This window comes from Pseudopipra pipra, chromosome 9, assembly GCF_036250125.1.
Source record: "Pseudopipra pipra isolate bDixPip1 chromosome 9, bDixPip1.hap1, whole genome shotgun sequence".
NCBI classification, from domain to species: domain Eukaryota; kingdom Metazoa; phylum Chordata; class Aves; order Passeriformes; family Pipridae; genus Pseudopipra; species Pseudopipra pipra.
The window spans coordinates 5678646-5699850 of record NC_087557.1 but is presented as its reverse complement, the minus strand read 5'-3'; the positions used below and the strand labels follow the sequence as shown (position 1 = coordinate 5699850).

The window sequence follows — 21205 nt, the reverse complement described above, 5'->3', positions numbered from 1 at the left end:
CCTGCTTGTCCGTCTGTTGTGGAATTGTCTGGCACAAGCATAGGTCGGTGATGTTTTCAGGATGCCAGTGCTTGACACTGGGGAAGGTGTAAGTCTAAATTAGCACCGGGGTGTGTGTTTTTGTGTCTCCAGATTTCGCTCTCTCCAGCAGAAGGACAGAGTTCAAAGAGGCTCTGGCTTTCCTGGAATAGGAAATGGCAGGATCCACCCCAAAGCCTTTTCTCCTCTTACCCAGAAGGGTCCCACCCCAGCTGGGAAGCCCTGTATCTAGCTGGGTGTGGAAATGTGGGTGGAAAGGTCTGTGTGAGGACTGTGCTTCGCTCCTACCCCTCTGGTGCTGGTCTTTCCTCTTGAACACATGTGAGGTGGTGTTTGGTCTGGATCTGAGCTTGGGGTTTGTCTTTATTCTCCATTAGAAAGGGGGGAAAAGAAATTCAGGAGGCCTCAGTGAGATGGGCCTGGAGCAGGGTGGCTCTCCCTCCACTGAGCAGGCACTGGTGTCCAATTTTCTGTCTCACTTTGTTAAATGGACCTGCAAACCTGTTGCAAAGCCAAGATTGCAGAGGCGAGCACCCAGGGCCAGATTGCAGGGTCTTGCTTAACCCAGCTTTGCTGGGCTTCTCCCCCCAGTTTTCATGTGAGGTCTCAGCTTCACCTCTTCACCAGTGAGAAGCTCCCCAGAGTGGCATGGCTGGCCCTGGGGGATGGGGTTTTCTTTTGGAGATGAGTTTTAATCAGCCTTATGGATGCCTTCTGTGAGATGTAGTTAGATGTGGGAGTATCTTGTGGTGACCACAAGGCTGTTTTGGAATGAGTCCCCTGCTTTCTCCCTCTCAGGAGGTGGCTTGGAGGAACCTTTCCATGCTGGTGACATGCAGGTCACTCTTTGCACTCCCCACCTCAGGAGGTGTTCAGCAGATGACATCCTTAGGCTTCAGTTGTAACACGCTGTGGAAATAAGCAGGGAGAATCCCTTGGCAGTTGGTTCCCTAGCCAAGGGCTCTGTGTTGCTTTCATTTGGACTCTGCTCAGATGGTTCTCCCCCTGGTACATACCTTCCCCACAGGCTTTCACGGCGGACTTGGGCTGGCTTTGGCTTTCTGCCCGTGCATACACGGCCTCATGGCCGAGGCGATGTTACCGCTGTGTTTCAGCTTTGTGTGAATCCTTTCCCACCTCTGCATCCCACAGAGGATTTTCAGGGACAGAGGAGCCACCTGAGGAAGGGAGATGCTGCAGAAATTAAGGTGTGGTGGCCTGGTATGCCACGTTCCCTACTGTGTCCAGCCACCCACTGGGTCACATCCATGTCTGGCTTCGGGGGCCACCACTCCCAGAGGCAGAGAATGGCTGGTGTAGATTGTTTTCTGGGAAACAGGGACAGAGAAATACAACTTCCATGTTTGCAAGCCCCTGGGGACGTCTCTGGAAGAGATGGTGTGGAGGTGCTTGGGATGCAGCTTGCAGAGGGGCTGGGGTGAGCTTGGAGGCGTGGGGTCCCCTTTGCACCGATGCTGCTGGGAGAGGCTGTTTTTATCTGGTGTTTTTCACCCCTTGGCTCAGCAGCAGAAGGTGAAGGGTTCCCCTGCCTGCCCTGGCTGTCAGCAGGGCTGTGCAGGCAGGACACAGGAAGGGAAGGAGGAGAGGATAACGCCCCAGCCACGGGCCCTGGCCATTTCTGGACGAGTAGGTCATCTGGGTGTGGGAGGGGAGCTGGTGTCCAAGCCGGCCCGGAGAGGCTGAGATTGGGTGTATGTGTGATTTGGGGGAAAGTGAGAAGGGATTTCTTAGGCGAGAGGAATGCAAGTTTCCTCCTTCACATATGTCTCCTGTTCTTCCAGTTTGCAACAAAAGTCATCAAATTGCCCAAGACCTGGCAGTAAGGACAGCCCAAGAACAGCCCACAAATCATGGGAAAGCATCTCCCCTCCTCCCTGCCTGCCTCCAGATCCTTGAGCATCAGGAACCACTTCAATCCCCCTTTGGACAATAAAACTCCTGCCCCTTCCCACTGTGGGTCAGCTGCACAGCCCAGAGCTTGTGCTTGCTATAGGACTGGTTCTGGTGGGTTAGAATTCTGGGTTTCCCTTGAAGTGGTTCTGTTTTTAAACCCTTCAAATGGTCCAGGCAAGGGCTTGAGCTCTGAGACATCAGAGGTGACCGCAGCCATTTGGAGGAGACACTGTGACATGGCTGGTGTGACTTTCCTTGTCCCCAGGTGGTGGGGGCAAGTGACAGTGACTCAGGTCCTGTTTGGTCTGCTTGGATTATCAGGCACTGGGAGAAAAGACAGGGAATCCCAGGGATGGCCAGCTGGGGAGCACCAGGGTTTGGGGGTGTAGGACTCTAGCTGAGAGGCGAAGGAGCAGCTGTGTGTCAGGGTGAAGGGTGTTTTAATGAGCCCAGCCCTTTCCGTGCAATCCTGTCAGCTGCTGTTTTTTATTTGGCAGAAGGAGCTGTTGGTGCAGCAGAGCTGCAGAGATCAGGCGAGCCTGTCTGAGCTCTCCTCTTCACCCTGCACATCTCAGGGATGGGCAAAGTCCTTCCTGCCATTGGAATGGAGAGGTTAGGATCACTGCTGAAGGGGTGCTTCGTGCCATTTTGTCTGTCTCATTTCGGGCTCCCAGAGCAATGGGAGAGTGGCTGCAGCCCCACCATCCTCCCCTCCATGAACACTTGTGTCCTGCCTGGTTTTGCAGCCACCTGGCTTGCACCAAGAGGCACAGGTCCACGAGGATCTCTGTAAGAAAGGCATTTGGCTTACTCCATTTTGGTCATTTAGTTCTAGTATTTTCACACAAGAAAACAATTCTATCCATTTTACTATTAAGTGTAGACTAGCAGTGATACCAGTGATACTGGGACCACCGAGGTGTTCCACCCTCAGGGTCCACCCCTCATCCCATGGCCCATAAAACAGTGATGAGGCAGTTTTCACCAAGTGGTCTGGGGGCTCATGTGATGGAGGAGACACAGGGGGCTTCAGCATGGCCAGAGGGGCAGCTCTCTGCCAGCTTTTGCCTTCCCAGACGGGGTAGATCCCCCTGGGAGCCAGGCACAGAGCTGCAGTTCAGAGGGGAAATGTTCATGCAGTGGGGCTTTCCAAGCTCGGGCAGGGGGAAACAGCTTCAGGTGAAGTCAAGTTGCATGTAGTTGTTCTGCTTGGGATACTTTTTTCCCTACACAGTGCCAGTCCACCCCAGCAGGATGCCCTGTTGACCACCAGCATGTGGTGCTGGTCCTTCTCTTGTGGTGAAGCCTCACAGACTGCCCTGCTCACTGAGCCACTTGTGGGCAAGTCCTGGGACCTGGCTTGCAGGGGAGCTGGTGGGCTGCCTCCTTCCTGGGCTCCCACACCGAGCTGCTTTCCGCTTCCCTGCTCCCTCCTTCCTCCTCCCGCCGCAGCATCTGCTCCGGATGTTTTTCCCCTGAACAGCAGAAGCTGCATTTTTCCAAGCTGAATTTCCTTTGTTTTTTTTTTTTTTTTTTCAGTCTCTCCAGGGTCCTCTTCAAATTGTTTTACTCCATTCCATCCTCTCCAGTTTATTATCTCCTACTAATGTTATTAACATGCTAATTAGTCCCTAATTGCAATTGCCAATGAAGATGTCAGACAGGGCTGATACTAAACCTGCTCCTTCACAATACTAACCCTGATCCTTCACATTGTTCTTTTCCTCTGAATTCTGCAGATTACTCTGTACCTCTCTCATCATCATCTTGATTGTGTTCCACAGATGGATGCTCACGTGTGGGGGGGTGGGATTGCTCCCTTAGGAAAAACTTGCTGAGATGCAGCATGGGGTGCTTTATAAACCCCTAGGGCCAGGGTGTAGCTCTGAGAGACATTTTCTAGCTGGTCCCAAGGTTTTGTCTCAAAGACGAAGTCATGCCTGGCTTTCCATGGCAGCCCCCTTGGGAGGCAAAAAGAAGAGGGCTTTGGAAAGTTAAAGAGCGGCATTTGCCATCCCGCCTATACACTCAACCCTCTGGCTGCTTGGGCACTGTGCAAAGGTCTTCCATGACTATAAATAGGCAGAGAGGTAGGCAAAGAGATGGTGAGATGGGGTGAGGACAGGCGGTGAGCCAGCCTGGGCCGGCATCTGGAGCTCTCATCGCCTTCGTGCGCAGAAGAGGTGCGGTTTGTTCCGGCCACGCTACTCTCATCAGGCAAGGTTTGCCCCCGCAGAGCCTATTTTTGAACACACACCCCCCCCAGTTACCTCTTGGAGGTGCTGCAGAGAGCCAGGGCTGCCTTATGGCGAGATGTCCCAGCGCTGCTGCGGGACATCGAGCCACGTGCTCTGAATAGCTGCGTGCAGACGTGGCCTACGGAGATGAAATGTGGCTCTTGACCGATTGCGAATAAATCAGGGTCAGGAGCTTGAATGCTGGCCAAGAAACCCAAAGGGATAAAATATAGCCTCTCCACAGACTGTTAGCAAACAGCACGTGGGCTGAGATCTGCTAGATAAATTTATGCACTGTGAATTGTTCACCCAGCTGTGGTGGAGGGATGGATGGACCCACGGAGAACTAATAACCATATGTGGTGGACATGCCTTCGGTGCTGACCTTTAGAGGGTCCATCAAGACCGGGAGGTGGCACAGTGACATCTTCTTAGGGATGTCACTGGGGGGGAATGGGTGCATGTGTTGCTTGGTGCGAGGGAGGGGGATTCAGGCTGCCTCTGCTCTGCGCGTCCCGGAGACAGGCTGGCAAAACAAATAACTGCTCCTGACCTTAGTTTTCCCATCATGTCATTTGACATGGATTGAGGATAAATACCAGGCTCTTTGCCTTTGCTTGGTTGTTTCCAAGATCGTGGGACTTGCTGTCCTGAGAGCTCCTGTTCCCGCTGCAGCCCAGGGAGATTTAAAATGGGAGGAGGTAATAGGGAAAAAGTAAAAAGGTGGGCTTCTCGCCCAATTCCAGGCTGTGGGCACAAGGCCTCCAGCACCCACTATCATGCACTTTAGGTGAAACACTGGGAGCTGGCAGCACTGCCCTGGCCATGGGGGCTGCCTCCTCTTACTTGCCCCAAATTCCTTGTAGCCACAAAGGGGAACATCAGAGTCATGTTGGGATGAAATATCCTGGCGGCAGAACCAGCTCTAGGCAGACCGACTTAATGAGCCTTTGGGCTCTGTTCAGCTGCTTTAAACTGGAGAGATGGGCCCGAGCCCAAAATGTGGAGCCAAACAGCCTTGTACTTGTCCAAGCTGCAGAGTAGTGTGAGTGGTTCATGGCTGGTCCCTCCTTTCTCTAACCAGGCATCTGCTTCCCACCCTCCGCCCCGGGACGCTGGACGTGTGCATGCTCTCATCAGAAGGGACTGGCTCATATACTTATGTCAGCATCTTATATATCCACATCTCTGTCCTGGCAGTAACTCAGCTTGAAGGGGGGACCTGACCACCCTGTGGGTACCAGACTCTGTGCCCTTGGTGTGGCTATGGGAGGATGTTCTTGTCTCATTCACCCCAGCGCTGAATTCTACCAACTGTGATTCAGAGAAATGTGGGGGAAAAAAACATCCCATGTTTCGGGGGAAAAAGCATTTCTCCCAGGGCCTATCCTGCACTCCTGGGCTGGGAAATCTGCCTTTCCTAGGCTGCAGGGGCTATCAAGGAGGCTGAAGACTGTCTCTGCTTTCTGGGATTTGCAGCATTGTTTTGAGGGTGAGAGTTGGAAAAAGAGGCTTTTTTGAGGCTGGGCAGCCCGGGAGTCCTCACCGGGATGGACCACTGGCTGGCCGTGCCCAGCATCTCTCCTGCACTGTTGCAGCAGGGTAATCCATGTGCTGACCCTGGCAGGCTGCAGACTGACTGGCTAATCCATGTCCTGCCTCGATGGCTAATCCATCAGCCCCCCCTTGCCACCCCCTGGCCCGTGCCTTTGCCTTGGGCTGTGACTTTTGACACAGGCAGGACACATTTAACAGTGTGCTCTGAATGCTTTGCCAGTGGCCATCAGTGGGTTGTGAGCTGTGGGGCTGTGTCACAGCTCCTGCTGGAGTGACACCAGGGCTGGCATTGCCATCCCAGACCCTTGTCCCAGAGACAGCCAGCAGAAGACGAGAGTCACCAAAGACTGGTGCATGTGAGGATGAAGGATCCCCACCGTGCCTCGCACCATCCTGCGATTCGGTCATCTCATTCCTTTTTAAGTTGTTTAGACTGTGTCAGAGCAAAACACAGCAAGTTTTTAACACTGGCTGTTTATCCGCCAAGGTGTCTTTCCCTTCTCCCCCTGGCAGTTGGGGATTTTGATGAAACCTTTGAAGGAAGCCATAGATAAAACCCAGATTAATGAAATCAGTGTGATGAGGTGTGACATGGTGCTTGATTGAACGTGCCTGTTGCTTTTTGTGAGACAGCTCAGAAAAGACCAGCGCTGCACAGGGAAGCCCTAAAGATGTGCTTGGGGAAAAACTCTTTTTATGTTTTTATTTAAAGGATGTGATTTGGCAAGAAGGTGTCAGCATGGTCTTTTGCTCTGCAGCCAAGCACCCCAGAATACACTCCTTTATCATTATGATCTAGTCCATCTCTTAAAAAAAGGCATCTGCTAGCTTTTCCACAGAGCAAATGATGTTGGGGCAGGCAGGAGAACTGTGCTCATTCTGCTGCCCAAAGCCACTTGCTTATCTCAGACCAGACAAAAGGGGGAAGAAAAAGAAGGGACTTCCCAACACCTGAGTAGTGGGAGGGAGGTGTCTTTCTTATCCCATCTCTGCCCAAATCATGGAATCGTGAGTTGGAAGGGACCCACAAGGATCATCAAAGCCCGACTCCTGACCCTGCACAGAATGCCCCCAAGAATCACACCATGTGCCTGAGAGTGTTGTCTAATGCTTGCTGAACTCTGGCAGACTTGTGACACTTCCCTGGGGAACCTGTTCGAGCCCGACCACCCTCTGAGTGAAAAATCCTTTCCTAATATCCAACCTAAACCTCCCTTGCCAGAGCTTCATGCCATTAATGAATGAGCTGGTGTGTTTAGTGTTGCAGTGAAAGACATGAGGCTTCTGCTGGGAATGGGGGGCTTTGTGGTTCAGCAGATCTAACTTCCTACCTGGATATATTTGTGGTTGCTGTTGGTGCTGTTAGTGGTCTCCCTTGGTTTCAATCATTAGGTTCCAGAGTGAACAGTGGGCACAGGGTAGTTTACACTTGTCTCAGGTGTGAGGGGACACCCCAGTTTCAATTTAATACCCTTCAGAGGTGTTGCCTTCTAGCTAAAAGGATTAGCAATGTCATTCTTGCCGTTGTCTTCCAGAGGGTCCCGCTGGGGGTTTGCAGAGCCCTATCCTGACATTGCTGCTCTGTGGACTCCCATCCCACTGGCACATCCAGTAGCTGGGAGAGCCTTCTCCCAGCTGAAGGCATTGAGATATCTTTCACGAGGGGTTCGCAGCTAATTGGTACAATCAATATTTGTTTTGCAAATGCAATTGGAGGGAAAGAGGGATTGAGAGCGCCAGAAATTCAATTGACCTGTAAAAACAGATACGGTGTAAAGGGAATCCTTTCCCTGCCAAGCAAATATTTAGAAAGCAGAAGCAATAAAATGAATAAGCAACAAAGTAATATCCTGCCTCTACGGCCACCGGAGGCTGCTGGGAAGGGCTGCTGCCCCTGGCGCTGTGATAACCCTGAGCAGGCAAGTGGCAGGAACCTGTCTCCTAGAGAAAGTGTGTTTGCTTTTGCCCTCTAATCCATCAAAAGCTCATCCTGGTGCCTTGGCAGCACTGGGATCTGTCTCAGGTAGCCTGGCAAGCTGGCACCATCCCCACACCCAGTGGGATAAACCCAGTGGTGGCACAGGGGACAGGGCTGTCCCTGCACCCTTGTCTCCCCTTGTAGGGGTCTCTGCTCTTTGCTCCAATGTCCCTGCTCAGCCTTCTCTGGTGCCCTGGCAATGGAACACGCTGGGGAATGCTGTGGGTGCTGTGTGGTGTGAGAGGTGTGTGGGGCAGAGCATCAATAGTTCCTGCCTGGAAGGACATTCCAGCATGTCAGTGCTCAGCCTCAGCATGCCTTGGTGTGAAAATCAAAATAGTTAAGGAAAAAAAAAAAAGAAAATATATGTTTTCAGATCAAAAAGCTCCAGAAAAAAGTTTTGGGTAGGAAGTGGTGAGATGGCATCCAGCCCAGGCTTTGACCAAGCGGGAGCAAAGCACACAAGTCTCTCTTTTCCACGTGGCTCAGCATCCCTGGGCATAGCCCTTCAGTACCCAAGTGACTTGAACCAGAGAGGTTCCTTTGGGCTCATGGCTGAATTTAAAAAAACTCTGTGGAAAGCTAAGATTTTTCAGAAAAAAAATCTTAAATACATGTATATATATGTGTGAGTGTGTATATATATATATATGTATTTGTGTAAAATAGAGCAAGCAGAATGAAGGGAAATGATTTTATGGGAAAACTCTTAACCAGCTCGAGTGCTGAGCACCTTTAGGCTACTTTGGAGCCTTCTGAGCATCTTGTCCCCATGGAAGATATTGACCCCTCAGATTATGTCAGGATCTGAGACTGCTGCTCATTTACTGCAACAGAGCCTTTTTTGGGGGGCATTCATGGCTACTGAAGTCACATTAAAACACAATTGCTACACAGAAATCAAAGTGAGGTTTGAATTTGCACTGGTGTATTACTGAATTTTTCAAAAGCGTGTTGGCTAAAAATGTAAACTTCCCTCCCAAACGTCCTCCGACTGAAGAGGAAAAAGCTCTAGAGAAGCAAGCAAATTTCGAACACTTAATAATCAAAATTTCCTGAGGCTCTATTCCTGTTTATTGTAAGACTGAGCCCATCGGGGCTTATTGAACCCCACAGATGCTCGGTACCTCTGGGATGCTGATGCTCAGGCCCACAAAAGGCAGAGCAGCTCTGGTTCCCCACACACGAGATGTCATTTGGGAGCAGGTCACTTGCAGGGATCACGGTTGATGACCTGCTACCCACGGCCAGGCTGTCTCTGCTGCCGTGTCCCCAGACCACTGATGGCATGAGAAACCTCCCTGTGTGCCGTCATCTGTTACCTCATCCCTGTCTCAGGTGCCACAAGGTTGGAAAATACACCCCAGGCATTTGTTTCTCCCAAAACCCCATCCCGAGAGCACACGCTAGAAGAGCGCAGCAACGTGAGCTCAGTGGAGCAGGGGGGAAAAAAAAGATGGCTTAAATTTAATGTCTTTTTAGATGAATATTTCCATTCATTCCAGAGCATATTCCTCTGGCATTTCCAGTGCGCTTGTTCAGCCGAGTAGTTAACAAACTTCATGGAAACACATGTTATAGTGCTCTCTAGTGCACAGAGCTATGTATGAAGGATGCCTCTTCTGAGATATCTCGATGTGCAGCGCAGCTTTTGCTCCGGAGGAGCCTGTTAACCACAACAGCTGCTTCCCATTGTGGAAATGCTATTGAAAAAAAAAACAAACCAAAAACCTCAACCCCATCCCAACAACCTGACAACACACGCAGATGATATTTATGCAAAACCCCGCTTGAGGGTGAGCTGGAGCGCAGGGAAATAAAAGATAAGGCAAGAAATAACCCAGCCGGGAGAACGCTATCTCCCTGCCGGCAGCGCCCGGTGTGCTCCCGCGGATCTCTGTTTGCCGAGCTGGTCTGAAGCAGCTGGTCTCTGTGTCCAACTTAGTTTACTCTGTTTAGCTTTTATACAGCCGAGTGATTTTTATAGCCGCTGGAGCGCCGGGAAGCTCGACAGGATATTGGCCACCTCCTAATGAGAATTCGCCGCGTTGGCACATCGGCACGAACACCCCGTGAATTTTAAACGCCTGGGAAACGGCAGCTCCTGCAGGCCCATCCCCGAGAGCTCGGAGAGTCCTTGGGGGAGAACATGGGTTTTCTGTTTAATAAAGGAAAACACAAGCCTTGATTGTAGCCTAGGAGACTTGAGAGCAGCCGGGAGCCCCAGTGCCGGTGGCACTGCTGGACGCAGTGCACGTCCACCCGCACTGCTCTTGATGGTGATGCTCCGGGAAATCCCCCCAAAGGGCAGAGGAGCCCGTGCTGCCCCAAGCAGTAGGGATATGGGGGGTCCTAAGGGTGAGGTTGGACTTGCGGGACCAGCTGGTGTTGAACTCAGTCCCCTGGATTTGCCTGCTCCCTTTTTGAACCTGTTGCTACAAGGTGGAGGTGAATTTATGGCATCGTGGGGGAGTCGGGGCTGGAAGGGACTGGAAGTCCCCAGTCCTTCCTCTGCATGTAGTAGGGCTAACTTGGATACTGGATCAGGTTGCTCAGGGCTGGCACCAGTCAAGTGCTGGCTGTACCTGAGGAAGGAGATTTTTCTGTTTGATCTAAACACCTTTTCCTTTCCCTTTCCCTTCCTCTTTCCCTTTTTTTTTGTAACCCTCCTTTTGAAAATAAGAACGGAAAATAGAAAGGTTTCATTTTGTTTTGTGTCCATACTAATTTTCCATTACAGGAGGTTTAAAAAGATATCAGAAACAAATATAATGACTTGCAAGAGAAAGTACCTTAAGCTGCAGCAGAGTGAAAATAGCTGCTCCCCCCATGGCGGTGGGAAACATCAAAAAAACAGTTTGTGTGTAAAATCCCCAAGAGGGTAGGAAAATCAGCCCTCAGGAGGTTTTAGCCAGGATATAAATTTCTTAGAAAACCAAAAAAAAAAATAGTTTTCAGGATCATCACATTTTTATCTGCAAAATGAATGACATGAACAGCATTTCCTTCTCTCCTAGTTTTTCCTGCCCCGCTTACAAAGCTGGCCAAATCGGGGTGGTGGCGGCAGCAATGGCACATCCTCTTGCTCCTGGTGATTTTGCTTTTCCATCATTTGCCTCTCCATTAATCTCAGTACAAACAAAGGCTCTGAAGAGACAAGCTGAAAAGCTCCTGGGGGTACGTTTAAATCAGTCCTTTCTAATAATGTCTGTCGACCTCTCTGTGGAAGCACTGCTCCCCAAGGAAAGGACACGGAGCTGCGGCAGCGTGCTGAAATATGGTGGGGTGTAATTAATTCTGACCTCTGGCTCCCGCTCACTCACTCTCAATATTAAATTTGACTAGTGATATTGTGGTTTTTCAATTATCCTTGTTTTCTTGGGGGCACGGGGGGGCTGAGGGGGGTCGCTGCTCAAAATTCAGCTTGGTGGGAGATGCATCACTTGGATGCAGAACTGCTGTGCTGGGGGCTGAATGGGATCGATCCTTGGGTTGCCTTCACTGGGAGGGCATTTGGGCTTGGGTGTGGTGATGTGTGTGCCTCTTCCCCTCCTACCCGTGCGCCTCTTGCCTCCAAAACCAGGTGCTCGATTGTTGTTGGGATGGGGCCAGCTCCCTGCCTGATGCTACACACTGTTATTGAGGGGGGGGGGGGGGGCACAGAAAGAAGCAGCCATCAGGGAAACAGGGAGGAAAATCAGCACTTTGGTCTTGTTCTTCTGGTCTTGCCCAGGAGATCACTTTCTGGCCACTCCTGCAACCAGCAGAGGATTTTTATCGGGTTTCTGGAGGGGACACAGAGCCGTGAGCTGCTATAGGACTTTGTTGGTGCAAGTCTTACTAGTATGTCCTTGATCAGAAATAGAGCAATTCAAAGCAACCTTAGAAGCTGTGTGCTTGCTTAACCTTTTACTTCGATGTGGAGAAGGCTTGAGGGTTGCTGGTGTATTTTGGCAGCGGCAGTTTGCTGGGAAGGCTTTGTTTGTCTGTTTACTTAACCCTGCCATTCTAGCAGTGCCCCTGTGTGTCACAGCATGGTCTCTGGAGGGCCCGGGAGGTGTTAAGTGACCACTTTTGGACCTCGTTCAGGAGGCAGGGATGAAGGTGCCCTTTCCTGGGAAAACTTGCATGGTTCATGTGTAGCAGAAGGAGAGTTAAAATCCCCCTCTTCTCTGATACCCTCCTTTCCTCTCTGCTACCACCTCCCCAGTGTGTCCCTCATCACCAGTGTCCTCTGCCATGGCACCAGGCTCCAGAGGGGGCTGCTTAGGTACTTCCATCAGGGCTGGAGCTTGTTTAGGGATGCTCCTGCAGAATATCCATGCATGGACCTCCCCAGTTTAACCCCTTTAAAGCCTCAGGGGTCCCTGTATGGGGCTGTCTGCCTCCTCCACACCTCATCCATCCCTGACATGGCCTCTGCCTTCGAAAGTAAGCTGTGCTTGTTGGCATCCTCTGCCATGATGGGCTCTCCAAGGAGGTGTGCAGGGCTGGGATACATGGCAGAATAGGATGCTGGATGGGGTAGAACTGCAAGAGAGCTGGGTTAGGTGAAGAAAGGTGAAAAGCAGGACTCTCAGGCTTCACCTCCCTGCCTCACTTTCCTGGCCTCTCAGAGTAGGCAACCACCAGCGAGCTGCTCAGGGGTGAATTTGCAAGAGGCCAAGGCTTGGCTTTTTGGACTCCCTGTTCCCAGTTGTCAGCAGTGGCTCCCTGGACCCTAGGGAGAACTTGCACCCTGGGGCCAGGGAGGCAAGCTCACATCAGCCCCAGGATGAAATAAGCCCGTTTCAGCCCGGTTGCCATGTCCCCTCAAAGTGTCGGAAGACGCATTCAGGCAGCAGGAATGAGAAGGGCTTGAGCCGGGGGGGGGGGGGGGGAGGGAGGAGAAGGGAAATTAAAGGGGGAGAAAAAAAAAAGGAAAACGCCACTTGCTGCAAAGTGAGTGAATTCTCCAATAAACCCGAATCTGCTGAGAATACATTTTACAAACATGCAGCAAAGTTGGCCGCTTTTGTTTGGGCGTTTGTTAAGCATTAACTAAAGAATGCCATGGTCCAGCCTGCTCGGTGTGAAACCTAATTCTCCCCCTTTCTGGAGCCATGGCATGGAGTGCTCAATTTTTTTCTCTCTGTAGGACTGCAGCCTTCTGGTACTCCAGCCAAAAAACACTCATATTTTAGCGAGCTTAGCCCCGGCCCCGTTGCCAGGCAGTAAAGCGAACACTTGTCCGCCTCGGGGTGGGGGGGAGGGAGCCAGGAGACGGGAAAGGGTCAGGAGAAGAGCCCCGGGGAAAACATCCCTCCTCCGTCCCACTGGAGAGTTCTCCGAGGGCTTCGGGTACACAGTGAGGGAAGCAGGGGCGGCTGTGGGTGATTTCCTTTCTCGGCTTGGGAGCCCAGATCCCTGGAGGTCCCCAGGATCACTGGTGCTGAGTTGCCTTCTGAATCCCCAGGACGTGCCAGCCTGCTCTCCACAGCACTGAGATGGACTCAGCCCTTTCCAGGTTGCTCCCATGGCCTCAGCACCCCTCCTGCCAGGGCCAAGTGTCCACCCCGTGGCTTCAGCTGGGGGATGCCCTCACTGGCACCACACATGGGGTGCATCCATCCCCCTTCCTGCTTGGCCACGGTCCATTCCCTGTGCCTCATACTTTTGCCCCACAGGGGCCAGAGCGGGGACAGGGTGACGTGAGCCCAGCAGCAGCAGGACAGCAGCCCTTTCCCAGGCCATGGGTGCGGGGTTGACAGTGACTGGCATTTTTCCACTGCCAGCCTGTCAAGGACCCGGTGCTGCTGTCCCCCCTTCCAACAAGTGACAGTGAGTGAGATGACGACCAAGTGCCAAGACAACTCAATCCGGTGTTTTCACTCCCCACGGAGCCCTGAAGTTCGGGGTTTGCTCAGGCTTCTCCTGGGCCACGGTGAGAGCAGGAGATGAGTTGGTCAGGTCTCTGCACAGAAGTATTGGAAACCCCAGCATCCCTGTGGATCTGCTGTGGGCAGTCCCGGCAGGGAGGTGAGCAGGGCAGCTGCTTTGTAGGGACCGGTGCCAACAGTGCCCGTTCCAGCGGGAGCCTGTGGGGTCACACGGGGGCCGCCCCTATGCCTCTAATCACATCCCTGGGCAGGCTGCTGCAGGCAGCGAGGAAAGCATCCCTCCCCTCAGCAGAGCTGCCTCACCTTACCCGCTCAGGCAGAGCCAACCCTCGGCGCAGCGATTGAGGTTTGTCCATCAGTATTTAATATCGGCGTCCCTGACCCGCCGGCCCCTCCCCGGGGAGGCTCCGCAGGGCTGTTTGTATGCGGCGCACGCAGACAGACAGCAGCCGGGAAGCGCCCGTCAATCACAGCCCCTTTCAGCCTGTCACCTCAAAATAAAGGGAGAAAGAGGGGGTGGTGGCTCCGATGGGAAACTGGGGCTGCCTGCACCGCACCCGTTCCACCGGCGTGTTGGGAAGGGATGCACCACCCCAGGGGTGCCTTCGGCCACACCTCGACATTTCTAGCTTTCAGTGATGCTGTGTGGATGGGAGACCCCAAAGGAGAGGACTGAGGTGCTGTCTTGAGGAAGAGGAATGGTGTGGAGAAGCGGGACTGCATCTTGGGGAAGGGGGGATATCCGTAACACCATCAGAAATGTTGCACTTTTGGAAATGCCCAAATATTTTGCTTCAAGGTTTTCTTGAAAGCCACCACCAGCACCTTGCTGTTTCAAACCAGCAGATTGTCATTTCAAAAGGGACCTAAACATCGACGGGGGGGGGGGGGGGGGGGGGGGAGGGAAAGGCAGATTAATCAATACAGGAACAGGAACATTTTTAAGATCAGACACAAAAGGCTGCGTGTTGTGATAAAAATTGCTCACATCACCATTTTTTCATTCCAATTTGTCCTAAGCTGAGTGGGTTTTTTTTCATCACTTTGATGAGGCGTTTACTGAGCTGCCGGCAACAGGCTGGGACTCCACTGAGCATCCCAGTGCTGAGCAGATCTCCCTGCCTGTTGCCCTGGCCTGTGCCTGCCAGCTTCCCACCTGGCTAAACAAACCCACCGCTGCCAGCCAGGCCTGATTTAGCTTTGGAACCCCAGCCTAGGGAGGGAAAAAAACCCTCTACTGAGAACTAAAGCTGGCAGCACCCCAAGGATGGCAGAAGTGAAGGTGCTCCCGTTGCAATTCAGAGGGTAGCAATTTGCCCTTGGTTTAAAGTTGAAGTCCCTGGGCACAGCCTGTCCTCTTTCTCTTCTGCGCAGCCTCTTGTAGGGAAATGTAATCTCAAAGTCCCTTCCACAGATGTAGTGAGGCACAAAGAGAGGGGAGAAGAGATGGCATTTGCTCTGTGACCTGCTTGCAGCAGGAGGGAGCTGGGCACAGAGCTGAAGATCCCAGAGATGAAGGAAAACCTCTGGATCCAGGCTGGTGTGTCTTGCTCAGGCTAAAACGTTAAATTAATTGCTAGATATGGTGCTGGAAGAAAATTTTCCTTCGGCCCCATCTCAGATTGAGCAAGAGTGTTTCAGCTGGGTTATGCATGCAGAGGTTATCCATGCTGGAGTTATCCTGTATGGGGTTGTTACTCAATGGAAGTATCTACACATGGGGTTATCCATTTGTAGGGTTTTCCATTTGTGGGGTTATCTGTGCAGGGAGTTAACCATGTGTGCTGTTGTTTCCCAGTCCCTGTAGAGTAGCTGGTACTGTCCAGGGCTCGGGAGACCTGGGACAGCAGTGAGGCCCTGTGCTCCCTCTCCATTACTGCCCATGGTAAGCTGTGCTTTTTCTGCCTGTGACATTTTAGCACCTAAGGTCTCCATTTATTGTGTGTTTCACCTAAGCTCTCAGTTTATTGTGTGTTTATAAGGAGCTCTTTATGGTTTCCTACTGTGGAAGAGGTTTTATGGGGATTTCTCTGCATCTCACATTGCCCAGGGATGGGGAAGTCCTGCAGTGAAAGACGCCTGGTCTGACTGGCACCCCTCAGAGAGAGCTGTTGGGGACTCAGCAGTTGGGAAATAAATGCCTTTATGCATTTAATATTAGGCAGCCATTTAGCTAAAACTCGCACCTTCCTGCTTTGCAACATGCTTTGGACTTGGAAACATCCATCACTGCGCTGGTGCTGCTGTGCCTGACTGGCAAAGGTTTGTGGCTCTCTAATAAGTGCCTTGGAAACAAATTTTGGGCACATTCATTTATGAAGATTAGATAGCAGTAATGTAGTAGCTTATCAATATTTTATTACTGGGAACAGTTAGTAATCCCAACAGGTAGGGTTTAAACATCATTTAAATAAGATGAGAATGTGTTACCAGACGAATACAAATTGCCTCCACTTTGACATAAAAGAGACATAATTAAAGATGAAGTGACTACAGAAATATTAACACAAGCCAGTGTTTCTTGGAGCTGGAACAAGAAAAAAAATGACCCTTTGTAAGGGATGCTTTCAAGGGAATATACATCCCTCTCCTCCCAGGGCAGTCATAAGGATGTTGGAAATACATACATCTAAGAGACAGGCAGCTGTATGTGAACCTTGGAAATTAAAGCTGAATGTAGAAAAATAAAAGCTACTAATGGCAATAGCCAGAATTATAAACTCCCTAACCTCCACATTTTCTTTGATGATTTCCACTTTCTGTGGTGACAGTAGTGTTTTATAAAAGCTTTATAATACCCCTTTCCCACTTCTTTGGGCATGCTGCAATTTGTTGAGTATGCCCAGCATTTGGTTGGCACGGGGAGAATGATGCATCACGTATCCCTGTGCTTGCCAACACTGTTTGGGGGAGACCTGGGAGGGAACAGGCATAGCCCATGTGCTGGCATGAAGTGTCCATGAGAGAACCTGAATGTGGGAAGGAGAAAATGATGATAAAACGGGGTACATTTGCAGGCCCCATTCCTAACCCTTGACACCCAGCCCTAAAAGCTTTTGGGCACTGCTGGTGGGTGTCAGTGTGCCCTGGTGCCTTCAGCATCTCTGGTGTTACGGGTGCCTTCACCTCTGGGACACAAAGACTTGCATGTGCCTTGCTCGGCTTTCATCTCCCTGTTTTGTTCATCACCAAAACTTCTCTAAATGATCCCCATTTTCTGATGGTTTTCCTGCAAGGGTTTTGCTTACGTTTGGTCGTCTTCTTGTAGGAATGGGGCTGATCCAGCATGTTTCCTGTGTGCTTTTTGTATCAGCCAAAGAAAGAGAAAGGATTGAAAGCTCACTGGTGGCTGCAGGACTGCCCATCCCCTCCCTAGCCAGCCCCAGCCCCTCCACATCTCCCTCAGGGGTGACACATGGGATGGGGACACATGGAAGCGGGAGCTATCTGGGGCCAGTGGAAGCCTGGATGCAGCACTCCCTGTGTGGGTCCCTGGGGCATCCCCAGGCTGGGACTCGGGCAATGCTCGGAGATAACCTCTGCAGGATGTGTGCTGACTTTTGACTTCTCTTTCTGGGCCAAAGTTGGTCAAGACAGGGGACTAATAATGTCCAGTTCCCACAGATATTTTGAACAAGACTGGGTAAACAGTGTTTTTTTATTTTATGGGGTCCAAGCCAAGAACTCAGGCATCTGGGGGTGGCAAAGGGGTTCTGGTTTGATACCTTCAAACATCTCTATGGAGTAAAACATCCCATTCACTTAAAATATCCAGCCCAGGGTTAATTCCAGGTGCCTCCAGGTCTTCTCTGTCCAACACTGGTGCTGCCACCTCCCGTTTCTTGCCTCAGTTTCCCCAACTGTAAATTGTTGATCCTTCTCAGTAAGGACATTTAAAGCTGAAGAAAGAAAAGCTCTGTTTCAATCTAAAGTGTTACTGCTGTTATTATTATTGGCTTTTAAGTCTAAAGTCAGTGTGTTGAAACCTGGGAACAGTTTAATTAGGGATGCCTCAAACGCTGTCACATCAATGTCAAAGAACAAGCTGAGCTTTTTCTTTTCCTTTTGACACATCAAGTCTTCAGTCTGTCACTGGCCTTAACCCCAAACTTGCTGCCATGGAGATTTTTATGATATATTAGACATTCCTGATGCGTTTGCAAGCGGGAAGGGGGCTGTTCCAGTGACCCAGGCCAGAGGGATGGGGTAGTTTGTGGGTGACTGACAGTGCAGATGCTTCCTGCAGGTGCTTGTGGAGAGGCACGAATGAGCTCACTGTCCCCATTGCCACCTCCAGCATCTCCCTAGGTCTAGGCATGAGCTGGAGGCAGGTGGACATGTAGAGCTGGCTTGATAAAACTCATGTGGATGTGTTGTGTTCTGTCTTCTCGTGGAGGTAGCTGTTGGGTTTGGCACCTGTTTGGTTTTTATGTTGAGCATCTGGATGTTGGGGTTGTCATCATTTGACTGCATTCATGGTAAGCATCTGGTAATAGGTCAACCAAAACTGCTGAAGTTGACCCAAAGGCAGCATCCCCCACCGGCGCAGGGCAAGTGTGCAGCACTTGCAGCATGTTGCCATGTCACTGAGGGGTGCCAGCACTGTTGTGCCCAGCCCCTCAGTGCAATCCAAACACCGAAGGGGTGTCACAGGGGTCCTGCGCCGATGCCCATCTCCCTACCATGGGTGCCCCTCCCTTGTCCCCAGCATCCCCACGTGCAGCTGGGTGTGACAGTGGGGTCTCCTCTTGCTCCCGCAGGCTGTTTGCAGTGAAGTGTGCCGGGTGCCTGGAGGCCATCGCGCCCAGCGAGCTGGTGATGCGCGCCCAGAAGAGCGTCTACCACCTGCGCTGCTTCTGCTGCTGCGTCTGCGAGCGGCGCCTGCAGAAGGGCGACGAGTTTGTGCTGAAGGAGGGGCAGCTGCTCTGTAAGGGCGACTACGAGAAGGAGCGGGAGCTGCTGAGCTTGGTGAGCCCGGCTCTGTCGGATTCTGGTAAGGGGCCGCCCGCGCCCGGCGTCTCCCTGGCTGGTCCCACTCCGAGGCCCCTGCGAGCACGGTGGGGTCTGGAGGTGAGGTTTGGGCTCACTGCCCTGAACTTCTGCCTTTTTGTCTGAGGGGAAAAGCTCTATAAGCACTGTTGGGTCCTCCAGCCAGAGTCTCCCGTATCAGTGGCAAGAGCTTGAGCAGGGACCGTGGCAGTGGAGAGGGACTGCATGGATAAAGGATGCTCTGTGGACCATCTCATCTCATTAGGCCCATTTCTATGAGGGTTTGTGATCCTGGCCTGTGCAGGGCACCAGTATCCCATCCTGAGGGGTGTACAGCCTCCCTGGTTGTGGGAGGGAGAGTCATACTGGTTGAAATGACATGTCACACCTTCTCACCTGGGGAAATGGAAGAACTGCCCCTGGTAAAATACACTCTAACTGAGAGATTTCTTCCTAAAAAAAATCACAGTTCCAAGCATTCCACTGACTACCTTGGGCTAAACCTCCCCTGTGCCTCACTGCCCTTGCCTGGGACCCTGGAAAGGCTGAGTGAAAGAAGTGAGCTGCTTCTGCTGCACTCGCCCTTTTTAATAACAAGGGGAAACTGAGGCGCAGAGCTAAAATGTGAGCTGGCAGCAGGGAAACTGCAAATCTTGTGTTCCCAGCAGCTTCCCAGGCAGCTGATGGCCAGAACCAGCCTGCTGAGCCAGCATGGTGACACTGTGGGAACACTGCAGAGCCAAGGGGGACTACAGGAGAGGTGGCACCACAGCTGGAGGTGGGCAGGGGGCTGACATCCTGCTCCAGCCAAGGTGACACAGCCGGCTTAGGTTGCCCAGAGCATCAGATCAACATTAAAATATGTATCCACAGTCAGTGCAAATCAAATCCAAATGTTTCCCAGGAAGACAAATTTAGTAAGAGAGCCCAGCACTGGGGACCAGGGGGGGTGGAAATGATCTGCTAGCAGAAATGCTCGTGTTAATGCTGTCCCCACAGAGCACTGCTCCTCGCCAGGGTGGCAAGCCCCGTGCCTGGTTCTCTCAGCTCCTCTTAAAAACCCTCACTGGGGAAAAATCTGCTTTGCAGAGGAAAGGATTTACCTTTAAAATGCCATGCTCTGGAAAGGGCTGCCAGCAACTGGCAGGGGGCTGTCTTTTCCCTGCTAAAGCAAACCACTGGAATTTAAAAAGTAGAAATCAAGATTAGGAGTGCGGTGTTAAGGTGTGAAGCATAGACACGATAGAGCCTGGTGCTCTCTGCCAGGCACTGGAGTGCTGTAGCTGGGAGAAGGTGTGTGAAGGGACAGGGATGGTTTTGGTAGATCTGGAGCAAAAAATTTCCCAAAGCCCATATTTCTCTTTAATATCGTGCTCCTCTGCAGTGAGAGCCTGGCTGCCTTGCAGCACTGCCTGTGTGGGTTCTGTCCGAGCTCTGCAACCCGCTGGCTCAGGAGAAAAAAAATCCTCCCCCCAAATAACAATGATGATATTTAAAAAATAGAGTGAGGCCATGGGAGGAGGTGGCTGGGGAAAGCTGGTGAGTGATGGTCCGGTGCTGGAGGAGCTGGAGAGGCAGGAGTGCAGGAGGATCCAGCATGCTTATCCCTGGGAAAGTCCTTAACTGATTGAAGAATTATTTTTTTTTTCCTGTGGGATGCGCAAACTCTTTCAGTTAAAATAGGAACCAATGAGGAGATGTCATGCACGAGAGTAAGTAAATTGGCCACAATGGTTTGGGTTTGTTCCTAGTGGGGGAAAAGGGCAGTTTGAGAAAGGTTGGGAGCTGTTCCTCCCCAGCGACTCATTGGCCTGTGGTCCAGCCCTGCTGCCAGGGGCTCCGGCCAAACCAAGAGCTTTGACTTAGGAAAATCCTCCAGGGGAAATACTTATTTCAGTAGAAACTCCAGCTGAGGCCTAAGGGATGCGAAGGGCCAGTGTGGGAGTCAAAAGGGCATGGCAACCCCTTGGCTGGTTGGAAACCCAACCCGAAGCCCCTGACGTCCCCTGGCAGCCTCTGACTGGGGGGTCTCAGCCCTTCCCATCTCCCTGCAGACCCCATAGCTTAGCCCCCCCACCATCCCTGCCTGCTTTTGGTGGGCACCAGCAGTTTGTCCCACGTGGCTCTGGGGACAGTGGCACAGTGGGGGGACAGCCCAGGTACACATCCCACGTGTATGGTCAGTGTGGTGTGGCTTCTCCCTTTCCTGCTGCATCCTCCCCTGGAGAACCCATTACCATGCCAAGGGGGGATGCAGAGGGGTGTCCCCACTCCGGCCCCAGTCCCAGATGCCCTTCACCAGCAGTGATGTGCTTGTCCAGCCTCTTCCCTGTCCCCCCCCCTCGCTGCTTTGAAGCCCCCCACCCTCCCTCCCCGCGGCTGCCGCGCACCAAGGGCCACTTTATGAGAAAGCACAGATAAAAAGCGAGCCATATGTTGTCTGTAATCTCCCAAACCCTCGCTTCAATTACTGCCTCCCCCGAGCCTCCGCCGCCCAGCCTGAGTAAACAAGCCCCTCTGAAAGAGGACCCTGCTTTCCAATTAAAAGCGTCCTAACGTTTCTCCTCTCCCTAAATCCTCCTGAGCGAGGAATGTCCTGGCCCCGGCGGCGG

The 21205-nt window shown here is 51.9% G+C and overlaps 1 protein-coding gene across 1 annotated transcript in view; it reads left to right on the top strand.

Moving 5' to 3' along the window:
• LMX1A (LIM homeobox transcription factor 1 alpha) overlaps nucleotides 1–21205 on the top strand; it is a 44000-nt gene that overhangs the window by 17730 nt on the left and 5065 nt on the right. The window contains exon 3 of the mRNA XM_064664286.1: nucleotides 18365–18597. Within this exon, the coding sequence (XP_064520356.1) occupies nucleotides 18365–18597 (233 nt within the window). The remainder of the gene's footprint in view (nucleotides 1–18364; nucleotides 18598–21205) is intronic.